This window comes from Lepidochelys kempii, chromosome 11 (assembly GCF_965140265.1).
Source record: "Lepidochelys kempii isolate rLepKem1 chromosome 11, rLepKem1.hap2, whole genome shotgun sequence".
In the NCBI taxonomy this organism is placed as follows: Eukaryota; Metazoa; Chordata; order Testudines; family Cheloniidae; genus Lepidochelys; species Lepidochelys kempii.
The window spans coordinates 21,068,551-21,081,906 of record NC_133266.1 but is presented as its reverse complement, the minus strand read 5'-3'; the positions used below and the strand labels follow the sequence as shown (position 1 = coordinate 21,081,906).

At 38.6% G+C, this 13,356-nt stretch overlaps 1 protein-coding gene across 11 annotated transcripts in view; it reads left to right on the top strand.

The window, feature by feature from the left end:
• The window catches only part of LRP1B (LDL receptor related protein 1B), a 1,327,274-nt gene that overhangs the window by 1,233,038 nt on the left and 80,880 nt on the right, over nt 1-13,356 (top strand). For all 11 annotated transcript variants that reach the window (XM_073305381.1, XM_073305383.1, XM_073305382.1 and 8 more), the window contains 2 exons: nt 854-1,027; nt 3,201-3,326. In XM_073305381.1, the coding sequence (XP_073161482.1) occupies nt 854-1,027; nt 3,201-3,326 (300 nt within the window). The remainder of the gene's footprint in view (nt 1-853; nt 1,028-3,200; nt 3,327-13,356) is intronic.

The following is a 13,356-nucleotide window of genomic DNA, read 5'->3' as shown; positions in this document are numbered from 1 at the left end:
AGGGGCAACTGGGTGAAATTCTTTGGCTGCGTTATATAGGAGGTCAGGCTACATCATCTAATGGTGCTTTCTATCCCTGAAATGTTTGAATCTGTAGTTAAACTTGGTGTTTTGGAATCCTTATGTTGTATCAATGTACTGCAGTTACAGATTAAATTAAAGGTAGTATAAATAAATAGGAATATATCTGACGAGAAAATGTTAAAACAACAGAAAACAGTACTGGAGAAATTCTTTATTAGATTAGTTTTACCCTTGCACAGCCATCATCAAGTGTACATATTTTTAATTTCACCTATTTCTGTAAGATACCGTTAAAGTATTTCAAATACGTATGATTGCATTATCAAAAACTGTAGGTTTTCTGAGAATTTTCATGACTAGACTGGTCTAACTGACATTTGGGTGGGGGTAGGGGGATGGTATTTACCAAACTATAAAGAACAGTTTCCATATAATATGACTTAGCAAGTTTCTTCCTATTTAAAAGTTAGGTGGCTCTTGTGGATGTTACCAGGACTGTTTGTATGTTAGGCTTGGCCTTCATACACTTAAAACTTATACCAGCATAGCTATGTGGGTCAGGAAAATACCACCCACCCCCAGTGACAGAGCTATACCAACAAACCCAGCAGTGTAGATGCAGCTATGCAGACAGAAGAGTGCTTTTGTCAGCATAGCTGACACTGGTACATTTGTCAGCATAGGCTTTGCTGGCATAAGCTCTGTAGTTTAGACATCGCCTTAATAATAGAACCTTTTAGATTTCAACTAGAATGTTTTAACTTGTTAATACCAAAATGAAGAATATCAGAATTTGAATATGACTTTTTTCCTTCCTTCTTTCTTTAAGGGTTGCTGCATCCACATAGAATTGACATTTTTGAAGATTACATATATGGAGCAGGACCTAAAACTGGTGCATTTAGAGTACAAAAATTTGGCTCAGGTTCTGTAGAATATCTGAATTTGAATGTTGATAAAACAAAAAGTGCCTTGATTTTCCATCGCTACAAACAAATAGATTGTGAGTAAACTTATTAGTTTAAAATAGATATTTAGAAAAATAAAGTAACTAAAAACTTGTAAATGTATAGTAGTGAGGCTGAACATACAAACCATTTGTCCATATTCCCATTTGTAAAGAGTAACTGAGATATTTTCATGTAACAACAAAAATTGTATATTATTCAATTCATAAAACCACTGCACTCAGCTTGTCTAAAGATGCAGCATAAAAAGTCAACAGAAAACTGGCCAAGAAATATTTCCAATCACAATCAATTAGCTTTTTCATAATACTGATGATTCTGGTGATTGGAATGTAATTTAAAAATATACAATGTAATTCAAGTTATTTTAACTTCATTATTACCAAAATTATGAATTCTCACTGTAACATGCCAAAAATATTTTACATTTATATGTGCCTTTCTTCCCTGAAAACTTTGCAAAAGAGATCATTCTGGAAAACACTTTAGTTACCACTGTGGAAGAAAGCAACAATTTACATTAAGCACTGAAAAAGGTTACCTAGGGAGGTTGTGGAATCCTTGCCATTGGAGGTTTTTAAGGACAGGTTAAGGTGTCTGTTAGGGTGGCCTAGGTATACTTAATCATCCCACAGCATGGGTGGATGGACTAGGTCACCTTTGAGGACTCTTTCAGCCCTACACGTCTATGATTATACAATTTAACATTGCTACTTTTCAGAAAGCAAAAAGAATACTGTATCAAAATGAAATTGCACAAGAAAATTTTAGGTAGGCAGAAAATAATTTCCCAAATTAGCTTAAACCATAGCAGCAAATCCAAGCCCCCTAAGTCAGTAAATTTCAGGGAACATCAACTCCAGAGCCCAACTCTGTAACTTTCGTCTATTTCTAATTTCCAATAGCAGAATTGAAATCAACCTGGAACCCAAGCTCTGGAAAAGTTGGGTTTGGTTCTGATTTCAGGCGCAAATTTTGTGACAAGGGTCCATTTCTACTGTTTTAGTTTGTCAGCTGTTTCTATAAGCTCAACCCTGTCCATCATCAAAACTCATTTAAACATTCAATATTTACTACTAGTACCTGTTTACATTTTGAACACCTTTCATCCTAAAGGATTTTCATGTACATACTATATACAGTTCTTTACCCATCACTGACATAAAAACCTGGCAGCTTTTTAACAATGCCCAAAATAGAAACACTACAGCTCAATATAGCACACTAAATGAATAATATGGTAGTCAACTGAAACTTCAAGAAAAATTGGATTTTCACCAGAATACTTATATGAACATCCTGCTCCTACAAAAACAGCTGGATTTTGAGATCTGCAACTCTTTGCACTTTAGTACTTCAGGGAATGAAGGAGGATTACTCACCTGCACTGATGGTGCTAGAACCACCACAAAAATCTTCCTAAATAGCTTCCTGCAACTGAGTTACTCCTCACTTGAGCTGCCAGTGCAGCCTTAAGCTACAAGGGGAAGAGGTTCAATAAGGACTCAGTTCCAAGTAGATAGCTTGCATATGGTGCCCACTCTCATAACAGCACACCAGGAGCAGTCTGGAGTTAACCTGAGATAGTATCCCAAATATTCTAAATCAGCATCTGTTCTCCCCTCTCCTCCATCCTCTGCCCCCACAAGCAACAGCCGTAGCCAGGGGGTGGACTAAAAGAGACTGGAATCATGAAGGATTGGGGTACCGAGGAATTGGGTAGGGAAAGATATATGGTTGAGAGGAAAAACAAAAGGGGATCTCAACATACAAACTTGCTTAGAACTGCCTAGAGCCACCCTTTTTGTTTAGAATGAATTGGTTACGTTTATATAGGGGAAAACCACAAAGAATTATTGCACTAGCCTCCCAGAGTCCTAAGACTCACCCTGGCAAAAGGTTCCATAAAGATTGTTAATGATCAGAAGCAGTGAGGGCACCAGTTTTGCATTTCATTCGAAAGCCAGCATACCCAAGCGCATAATGTCACATAAAAGACATGCTGGAATATTGGTTCAATACTAATTCAGTGGGACAATATACAGAATTTCCAACACGACTTCCTACAGCAGCTAAGTTTCAATGGAGATTCCACAGAGTGTAAATTAGAACTGAATTTTGCATATGTGCTTCTTCATTAGTTCTGTTTCTGGAAACAATGTAACTGCAAAATTTTAACATGTTTTTTTTTTTTTCATCCTTAAACAGCACCTAATCCTTGTTTGGACTTGACATGCGAGTTTCTCTGTTTACTCAACCCTTCTGGTGCAGCTTGTGCATGTCCAGAAGGGAAATCTTTGATTAATGGAACATGCAGTGATCTGAGCCTTTCAGGTGGGTATTGGACATTGGTTAACAGATTGAACACAAGAAATAAGAATAATGATCAGTGTTTATGTCCTGGCAAAAGGCTAATAAAGAAGTGTTCCGAAACACTGTGATGTTTTACAATATATTTACTAATGATGTGGAACAGAAAGTGAATAGTGAAGTAGCAAAATTTGGAGATGACACAAAAATATTTACGTTGCTCAAACAAAAGATTTACCAAACCTAGATGGGTGAACAGTAAAATGGGAGATTATATTAATTTGTTGACAAATGAAAGGTAATACAAATTATAAAGAATAATTTGAACTACTCAAAAGCATTGCTGGGTTCTCAGTTAACTGTTAATCACTCACAAAAAAGGCCTAAAAGACCATTAGTGTGGCTAGCTCAAAGAACACCTCTGCTCAGAATCCAGCAGTGGTAAAAAAGCAATAGCATATATAAAGAAAGACATAGCAAATAAACACTCCAGCAGGAGAGTGAGTTTGGGGGGGGGGGTGAGAAAACCTGGATTTTTGCTGGAAATGGCCCACCTTGATTATCATGCACATTGTAGGGAGAGTGGTCACTTTGGATAAGCTATTACCAGCAGGAGAGTGAGTTTGTGTGTGTGTGTGTTTGGGGGGTGTGTGAGAAAACCTGGATTTGTGCTGGAAGTGGCCCACCTTGATTTTCATACACATTGTAAGGAGAGTGGTCACTTTGGATAAGCTATTACCAGCAGGAGAGTGAGTTTGTATATATGGTTTTTGGAAAAAGGCGGGGGGGGGAGTGAGAAAACCTGGATTTGTGCTGGAAATGGCCTAACTTGATTATCATACACATTGTAAAGAGAGTGGTCACTTTGGATGGGCTATTACCAGCAGGAGAGTGAGTTTGTGTGTTGGGGGGGGCGGAGGGTGAGAAAACCTGGATTTGTGCTGGAAATGGCCCAACTTGATTATCATACACATTGTAAGGAGAGTGATCACTTTAGATAAGCTATTACCAGCAGGAGAGTGGGGTGGGAGGAGGTATTGTTTCATGGTCTCTGTGTATATAATGTCTTCTGCAGTTTCCACAGTATGCATCCGATGAAGTGAGTTGTAGCTCACGAAAGCTTATGCTCAAATAAATTGGTTAGTCTCTAAGGTGCCACACATTCTCCTTTTCTTATCTGTATTGAATTTCACCTTGTGGATTTCAGATCAACTCCCCAATTTGTGAAGGCTGTTTTGCATTCTAATCCTCTCCTCCAGTGTTTTTGCAGTCCTCTCAGTTTGGTGTCATCTGCAAATATTATAAGCATACTCTCTGCTCCATTTTTCAAGTCTTTTAGAAAAATATTGAATATTACCAGATGCAAGACTGGCCCCTATGGGGTCCCACAAGCTGTGTCCTCCGAGTCTGACAGTGATCCATTGATAGCTAATCTCTGAGTACAGTGTTTCAGCCAGTTGTGCACCAACCTCATAATAATTTCATCTAGATCACAAGAAAATGGACTTGCTGATATGGTAATTCCTGTATTCCTATTAGATTCTAGGAAAAGAAAGTATGTCACTTGTAAAATTAGTGTTTATCCATTGAATACGAGTTATTTTTAAAACATTATCTACCCATGAATGCAGAGAAAAAGTAGCCGAGTGTATTTATAATCTCTCCTGCCTAGCCAGAATTTCCTATTTAAAAATTTAGGGTACAAATTGTATTCTTCTGAAGAATTACATTGTTAGAGTAATACCATTTTGATAACTGTTTCACAGACAAGATGAACAGTACTCTTGCTGTACATAAGAGAGCGCTAAAATATTAAAATAAAAGTTATTGTCATGGTATTTTAGGCCTGAAGAAGCAAGTATCAAAAATGGCACAAGAAACTTGTTTTCCTGAGAATTCAGCCCCATATTAGCACATGCAAGGAATTCAGAAGGTTGATAGCTTTCAAACTTTTGAGTCCTTAACAAAATGATCAGAATCTTTTAATCTTTTGAGATTCATCAATCACAGATTAGGATTTCCTGTGAATATGAGAAATCAAAATGTGCTTGTAGCAGAACTTTAAATATTTATAATTCTAGGTCTGTTAATATAAAGGATCGAGAATTTTGAGGAGTTCAGCAGTTACCAAATCACCCAAATAGAAATTTTGATATTAAGTCACACAATTCCAAATTTATTCTACCAAGTATCGAAAAGTCAAACTAATATAGCGATTTAGAAGTGTATATGAAGTGAAACCAGTAAAACTATCCAATTTAGCTGTGTTTTAGTTCCTGTTCAAGAAAACTACACTTACTAGCAGTAAGGGTAAAACAACAGCACAAAGGTTACTGCAGGGATCGGCAACCTTTGGCACACAGCCCATCAGGGAAATCCACTTGCGGGCCGGAACGGTTTGTTTACCTCCAGTGTCCGCAGGTTTGGCCGATCGCAGCTCCCACTGGCCGTGGTTCACTGTTCCAGGCCAATGGGAGCTGTGGGAAGCGGCAGCCAGCACATTCCTCGGCCTGCACAGCTTCCCGCAGCCCCCATTGGCTTGGAACGGTGAACCGCAGCCAGTGGGAGCTGTGATCAGCCAAACCTGCGGACGCTGGTGGTAAACAAACTGTCCCGGCCCGCCAGCAGATTTCCCTGATGGGCCGCGTGCCAAAGGTTGCCGATCCCTGGGCCACAGTATACATCTAACTAATTCATCTCTTTGTTTAGATAGAGTACAAGGTATGTAAAATAGGTCATAGCCATGCAGCTACATGAGTATTATCTCTTACATTTACTACATTATGCTATATGGTTGGTGTAGAAAATATGTACTTAAATACTGTCGCCCCTGGGCTAAGCAGTGGTCAAGTTTGTGGCCTTACAACAGGTCATTTTGTGTTGTTGGATGGGAACTGATGTCATAACCAAATACATTGTAAAATGTTTGTTCGTACTCTGTATGCTTTCTTACCTACACTATATACATGAGTCCAGTTACTGTTAAACCAAAATGGACCAAACCTCACATAGACAACTTTGGATACCCCAGAGCAATATCCCTGAACAACCACTAAGAATTGCTACCTTCATTGCTCCTCCAGGCATCATGCTGTTTGACCAACTGACACAATATGTTCCACTTCTGACTACCTCTCACTCTTAAGTCAGGAGCCAGAAAAGCAGCAACAGAATCATGCTGGGCAGATTCAGTAGTGCTCAGCTGTTTCATTACATTATTTATTACAATATTTCTAAAAGATAAACATAGAAGGCCTTAATATTATATTTAATATTGAAATTTAAGTATTCACAAATTACATTAAAGGAATGCTATTCTTTCTTTGGTGTCTGAGAGTAACGTGCATCTGTAATTTCAGTAATTAACCCAAATTTACTGAACAACTGAGAGAATATACTTTAGTGAACAACTGAGCTACTAGGAAAGATGTTGTCACAAGACAAAGATTTGAAGTCTGCTAGATTTGCATTTCCACAAATCTATTTGGGCTGTCCACAGCATAGTGGATGTAGATATATATGGAGAAGTGTCCTGTTCACTGAATTTTCAGTAACTGAAGACTTTTGAGGGATCCTTTACTTCAAATGGCTTCCCACACTTGCACTATCTATAATTTCTTTATAAATTGCTGAGTAACTGCTTCTTTGTATTCTGATTTGAATTTAGATTCATTAGCTCTGGATTATTATTCTTTTGAGTGTTTTCATTTGCCCATTTAAGGTGGCAGCTTAAATTGCATCTGAAATACACAGAACTTAACTAAGGATTACTGCATGTATATCTATGATCTATTTTGACATGGCTAAAATACTCTGAAGTAGGTTTTAAAATCTGTGTTTTCATGGCTGAAGAGTGCATTTACAGCACAGGTCTTAGTTTGGTGAAATTGGAATTCTAACTGTACACAGTTTTTTGCATGAACTGTGAAGAAGGCAAGCTCATTTCCTTTTGAATAATGTGCAGCATGGAGACAAAAGAAGAGTGCTTGAAGCGGCCAACCAACTTCTGGGACTCTGTAGTCAGTTTCCATAGTGGGTTTTGATGAGGAACTACAGCTTTTATTATAAAAGCTTTTATTATATTACCCTCATTTTGGTGAGATGTAATAGAAGTCGATATCCCTGAAACAGCATTTACTTTCTGGCTTTGCTGCCAAAATCCTCCAAGTACAGCACATTGATCCTGTGTTAGAAGAAAGGATTATATAATTATGTTAAGTTAATAGAAAGACTCCTGTTAATTTAAAAGGGCTTTGAATCAGGCCCTAAAAGAACAGAATCTAACAGCTTTTAGTCAGAATCCTCACTTGCTGTGCAACATTTTATACATATAAAAATAGGCTGTATTCATTTTGTTGCTATTTGTTTTTCTGTTGTTGGTCAACCTTAATAATACAGTGACTGTAACTACACTATAGTTACATTACACATTCCACTAAGGGACTTAGGCTTTCCAATGCTGAACAGTACTGTGCTTAACCTTTAGCCACCTAGAAAATCACAGGAACAAACACTGCAATCCACAGAGACTGAGTTAGGTGCTTGGGTGCCTTATACAATGAAATGAGACATAGGCAACTAAGAAATGCAATCCACAAAAGCCTAAGCTAGCCAACAGGAGATGCCAAAAAGAGGGGTTTGTCCTAAGCCCTGACTATCTCTTGGAGATAAGCACCTATCTCTGCTTAGTAATCCATGAACAGGAACCCCTTTTTTGGAGTCAGGAGGCTTTAGGTGCCTGTTGTGATAATTTGCCCTACAAATTTGTCCTCATTGTGAGCTCAACTGTAAGAAGTATGCAAAGTTCATAAGATGTCACAATAACCTATAATAATAAATGTTGGAGGGAAAGGATATGGAAGGGAGACAGACAGACTAAATTCATCCAAACAAAAAGACCTATTGATATAACTCAAGGAATGTGTTAAGATCATGCTTGGTGAACAAGAAAAGCATGGAACAGAAATCAGTGAACCAAAAGTGGTGTGTTGGAAAGTAGGCCTAATTAGTGGACAAAATAATGAGAGGATGGGCGATTCCATCCACCATTCCCTTTGGGGGTCCTTAAAGAAAGAGGTTTGAAGGAGAAAAATTATTGGCTATTAGAGTGAGCTTCACTATCATTGCTACCATTCTCCCTGTCTCTTGGGACTCTGGGTCTTTGTTGTCCTAATCCTGAGAGATGTCCTCACCAGGCCAGAGAGAAGGACCCAGATAATATTGCCATCTTTGCTGGGTCCAGATGAATCCCAAATACCCCCTAAGGTGAAACGGGATTGAAGTTTTAACAGCAAGAGCAACAATACCAGCTCCAGGCCATCTCAACTAAATTCTTTCCCCCTGCAATAGAATGATTATCACCATCTTTGATACCACTTAAGAGACTGTCAAACAAGGGTTGTTGTTTTTTTTCTTTCTAAAACTGTTTCCAGCTAAAAGGAACAACAGTCATTCTCTTTCTCTGGCTCAATAAATATTTAGTATTTGTTCGTAGGGGACCAATCACTGGGCAGAGAGAGCATGTGATAATGATTTAGTAGCCCAGTGATTAAGGCACCCATCCGGGAGGTGGGAGACTCAGCGTCCAGTCCTCCTGCTCCAATCACTATTTCTCTAACGTAAACACCTTCAACAGGAGAGCCTGAGGGACCCCTACATGAGACTATCCATAGGTCATTGGTTAGAACATTCCCCTGAAAGGTAGGCCACCTGTGTTCAAATCCCTTCTTTCTATCAGGCAGAGGTGAGAATTGAATCTGAGTCTCCCACATCCCAAACCACTGGGCTAAAAGTTATAATGTGGGAGGTAGCACCACAAGCAGAGCTTGAATGGGACCTGATCCAATAGGTGGCTTCTGCACAAACCTACCAGATAGGGCCCCACACTTGATTTACAAGAACGAACACCTATCTTCTCCAGGTTCATAAATTGCTCTGGGACTTAGGTGGGAAATAGGTATCCAGACACCTGGGAATGAGGCAGCAGTGTGCATGGGTGGAAACATAGGTGCTGAGGGAACTTTTACGCTGAACATGTTGGCGCCGAGTGACGTTAGGCACCTACAGAGTTCAACAGAATTTCTGTGGATTGCAGTGGAGCCTAAAACTGGGTCTTAGGCACCTATATCTGAGACTTAGATTTTTAGGTGCCTGAGTTCTTTGGTGGATCAGAAACCATTAATTCATACAACTGAATAGTTAACTACATGACTGAATTACTTATTATTACCTCTTTGGTGGTGTTCTTAATATATATACACTATTAGAAGCTAGGTATACTAACTACATTATATTGGTATGGTAATTATTTTCAGTGATATAGTGAACTTTCCAGTTATCTGAATTCATAGTAATTACATGTATCAAAAAGCATAACCACACTGTGAGTGCACTGTGATGTTTAACTATACCATAATTCCAATGATACTACTATCCAGTGTGACCATTGGTTTATTGTACAGCACTTGGATGATTATCATCAGGTGTAATATGAACATGTGGGAAAGGAGCTAATGATGTTTCAGTAATTTAATGAACTACCAAAAACACAAGTTCTCCATAGTGAAAATGGGCTGGTTATCTACAGCCATCAGTGCACCTAAAGCAGTGCAAACTATTATATTTGTTTCTGGGGAATTAATGTTTCAAGACCTCCTTCTGGCTGAACACACTTTGAGAAGTTCCTGGCTGAGTTTGTATGGTTATTCTAAACAAATGACACTCCCTCATTTTAGCTGCTCAGACCTCATTTGTACAAGCTTTTGTATGGCTAATGTGAAGTACCTTACTGCTTTGCCCTAGAGATTGTGGCTTTGCCCAACTGGTGTTTTCGCTTTGTTTTCATTCATTTCATCCCAGAAATCATCAAAATAGATGTCATTATTCAAGCTCTGCCTCACTGGGTTTTGGTTTTTTCATAGAATTCTACATAGCAGTTATTAGCATTGAGATGTCATAATAGCATGGATCCATTGATCTGTTTTTTCTTTATAAAAACTGTACAATGAATTCTGAACATTAACTTCTTAATAGATTTGTGTACAAACTGAATGCATATTGCACATTTCTCCTTATTGCTAATTAATTATCCTATAATTGAAAAGTATATATTTGGGACCTTTACAGCTCTTTACAATCCGCTGTCTTTTTTTGCTGATATCTGTTACAATTGATTAGTATTCTGAATGTATCTAATATTTTAGTAACAAAATCAAAAACATTTCATATCCTGTTCTTTCTTACTCTTGGAGAAGGGTTCAGCTGATCTCTCAAGTAGTTAATTACAATTGATAGAATACTTTGTTTCTAATTTATGTATTGACAAAAGTAGACCTGTTTTTCTGTTTCAAAGGTAAGCTATCGTTTGTCAGATGAATTGAACATTGCGTCAGTTTCCAAAAAAGAGTGCTGGATTTGCACTAATTATGTTTATTCATTGTATAGTACAATGAAACTAAAAATGTGCCAAAAAGATGAAAGTTTAAATTTCAATACATAGATTTGCACTGGAAGAAAGTTGTATGTAGGTCTTCCATCTGAACAAACACTAGTAATGGAAATTTTACATGAATTCCATATTCCTAATTTGAACATTTACCAGTTACATTTAAAATACAGAATGTGCTTTCTTGGCTGCTTGAAAAGTTTCAGTAAAAACTGCAAAGATTCAGATTGAAATGTTCAATCTGTGCCACATTTGTGTTTTCTTTCATATTTTCACCTTTTCATGTTGCAAACAGCACAGTGAGCATACTTATAAAGCTATTTCTGTTTTGAAAGATTCTACTGGTTTGAGGCATACTACCTATATTTTAAAAGGAGAATATCCCACTGGAACTGGTAATATAAGTTCAAGCACTGTCAACCGTTTTTTGTTTGGTTGGTTTTTGCCTTAGTTTGCCACCTTTTCTGACCTTCTCTTTCACTTTGGGCTGTAAAATACAATTCTGATTTTCTCTGAGATCACGCAGAAATGCTTGCTTATAACTTCCCCCTCTCTCTTTAAGATGGCAGAGCAGGCTAACAGGAATATTTTAAAATCATAAACGTTCTATTTGTGAAGTGGATTCAACAGTCTTCAAAAGGAAAGTTGTGTTTGCAGCTTGCAGATAGGCTGTGTCAGATATCAGGACTAGATTCCAGACAAATGCAGCCCTAGAGAGTACCCCCCAGAGCAGAAAGGGCTCTTCAGCAAGATAGAAAAGATCACAATGCTTTGACATAAGGCAGTGGTTCCCAAACTTGTTCCGCCGCTTGTTCAGGGAAAGCCTCGGGCGGGCCAGGCCGGTTTGTTTACCTGCCACGTCCACAGGTTCGGCCGATTGCGGCTCTCAGTGGCCGCGGTTCACTGCTCCAGGCCAATGGGAGCCGCTGGAAGCGGCAGCCAGTATGTCCCTTGGACCACACCACTTCCAGCAGCTCCCATTGGCCTGGAGCAGTGAACCGTGGCCACTGGGAGCTGCAATCAGCCGAACCTGCGGACGCGGCAGATAAACAAACCGGCCCAGCCCACCAGGGGCTTTCCCTGCACAAGCAGCGAAACAAGTTTGGGAACCACTGACATAAGGCTATAAAACCCTTTAATCTACTTTGCCACTTTCCCAGCTGAGTGACAAACTGCACATTTTTCTCAAGAGTAAGCAAGAGACTAAAATTTCCTTCCATTTCCTGAAATGAGTTCTCTCCTCCTTGGAGAAAGATGTGGGAATCCTTCCTCCTCCTTCTCCCCATAATGTAGTTCATTAAGCTGTTACTATGGAGGCCTATCCACCTGTTTGGTGTCTTCCAGCCCAGGGGATGAGCACAGAGCCATGTTTCCTAAGAGTTGAAAGCACGTAGCAAAGAAGAACATTTCTCCCTTCCATTAGAGGACTGTAGTCCCAAACACCCAAAAAGCTGAAAATGTCTAAAAAGTCCAAAAAGTATTGTACTACTGCCTCCTCAAATGTTTCATCTATGGGGAAAGGTCGACTCTTTACTCTCAGTCAGAGAAAACTGGCAAAGATCAGCACAAGCGATTTTGTGCCTTGAGCTTTCTGAGAAAATATGTCACAAGGTTCATAACACAAGAAGCGTGCAGCGAAATCAAAAGGAAGAACGGAAGAAAAAGTATCCAAATAAATACTTTTCTTCCAAATTAAAGTCAGCGGAAACTATGTCAGTCCATTCTTTCTTGAAAAAATTATAAGATCTAACTTAGAAAATCCATGCAATAACAACAAAATAAATTGCCATACTGAAATACTGTAAAATTATAGGGTCTAGAATTTTTTTCTTTCATTCCTTAATTAAATAGATGATTAATTCTTTGAATAGAACTTTTTTCCTATAAAAGGTTCAAGAAACAAGAAAGTCAAGGGCACTTTAAATTGGGACTCTGAAACATATTCAGCATCCTTCAAAGAAGCCCTGAACAAAATTTGATCTGTGCCAGATAGTAGTAACCTATGTAACAATGAAGAACAAAACCATATAGATTTGCATCAGCAGGCTTCAAGGAAAGAAGAGCTTTTTCACTGGACAATGAGACAATGAAAGTCATAATCTTCACAGAAAATCACCTATCTGAATATCATTAGTGCATATCATACAAACAGAAGGCAGAGTGGTTCAGCATGGAAACAGAAAATCACACAGAGCTCTTGCTGAACTTCCAAGCCTTCTTATAAAAAGAAGATACCTTTGAAGCATCACAATCTATCTGCCAACAAGTCAAAACACTCTATGCTTCTCAAAGGAAAAATATATCAGAGTCCTGGGAGTGGGCAACCTATCTCATCCCTGGCCCTAATATGGAGTTACCTCAAATCTTAATATCAGCATCAAATAAAAATAGTATAAATCAAGCATACTCTTCATAACTTGAGTGGCTGAGGAGGCCTTGATTCTCTGTCCGAATTAGAGATGACCTTGGTTCCTCCTTGACAGTGGTTAAGCTGTGCAGGCCTCTGCACTAGGGACCCCTGCACCACGCAGCCTCAACCTCACTCTTGAAAGAAGTATGTTCACTGAATCAGATTATTCTCATTAAATCACTGAGATTCTCTTCATTTAC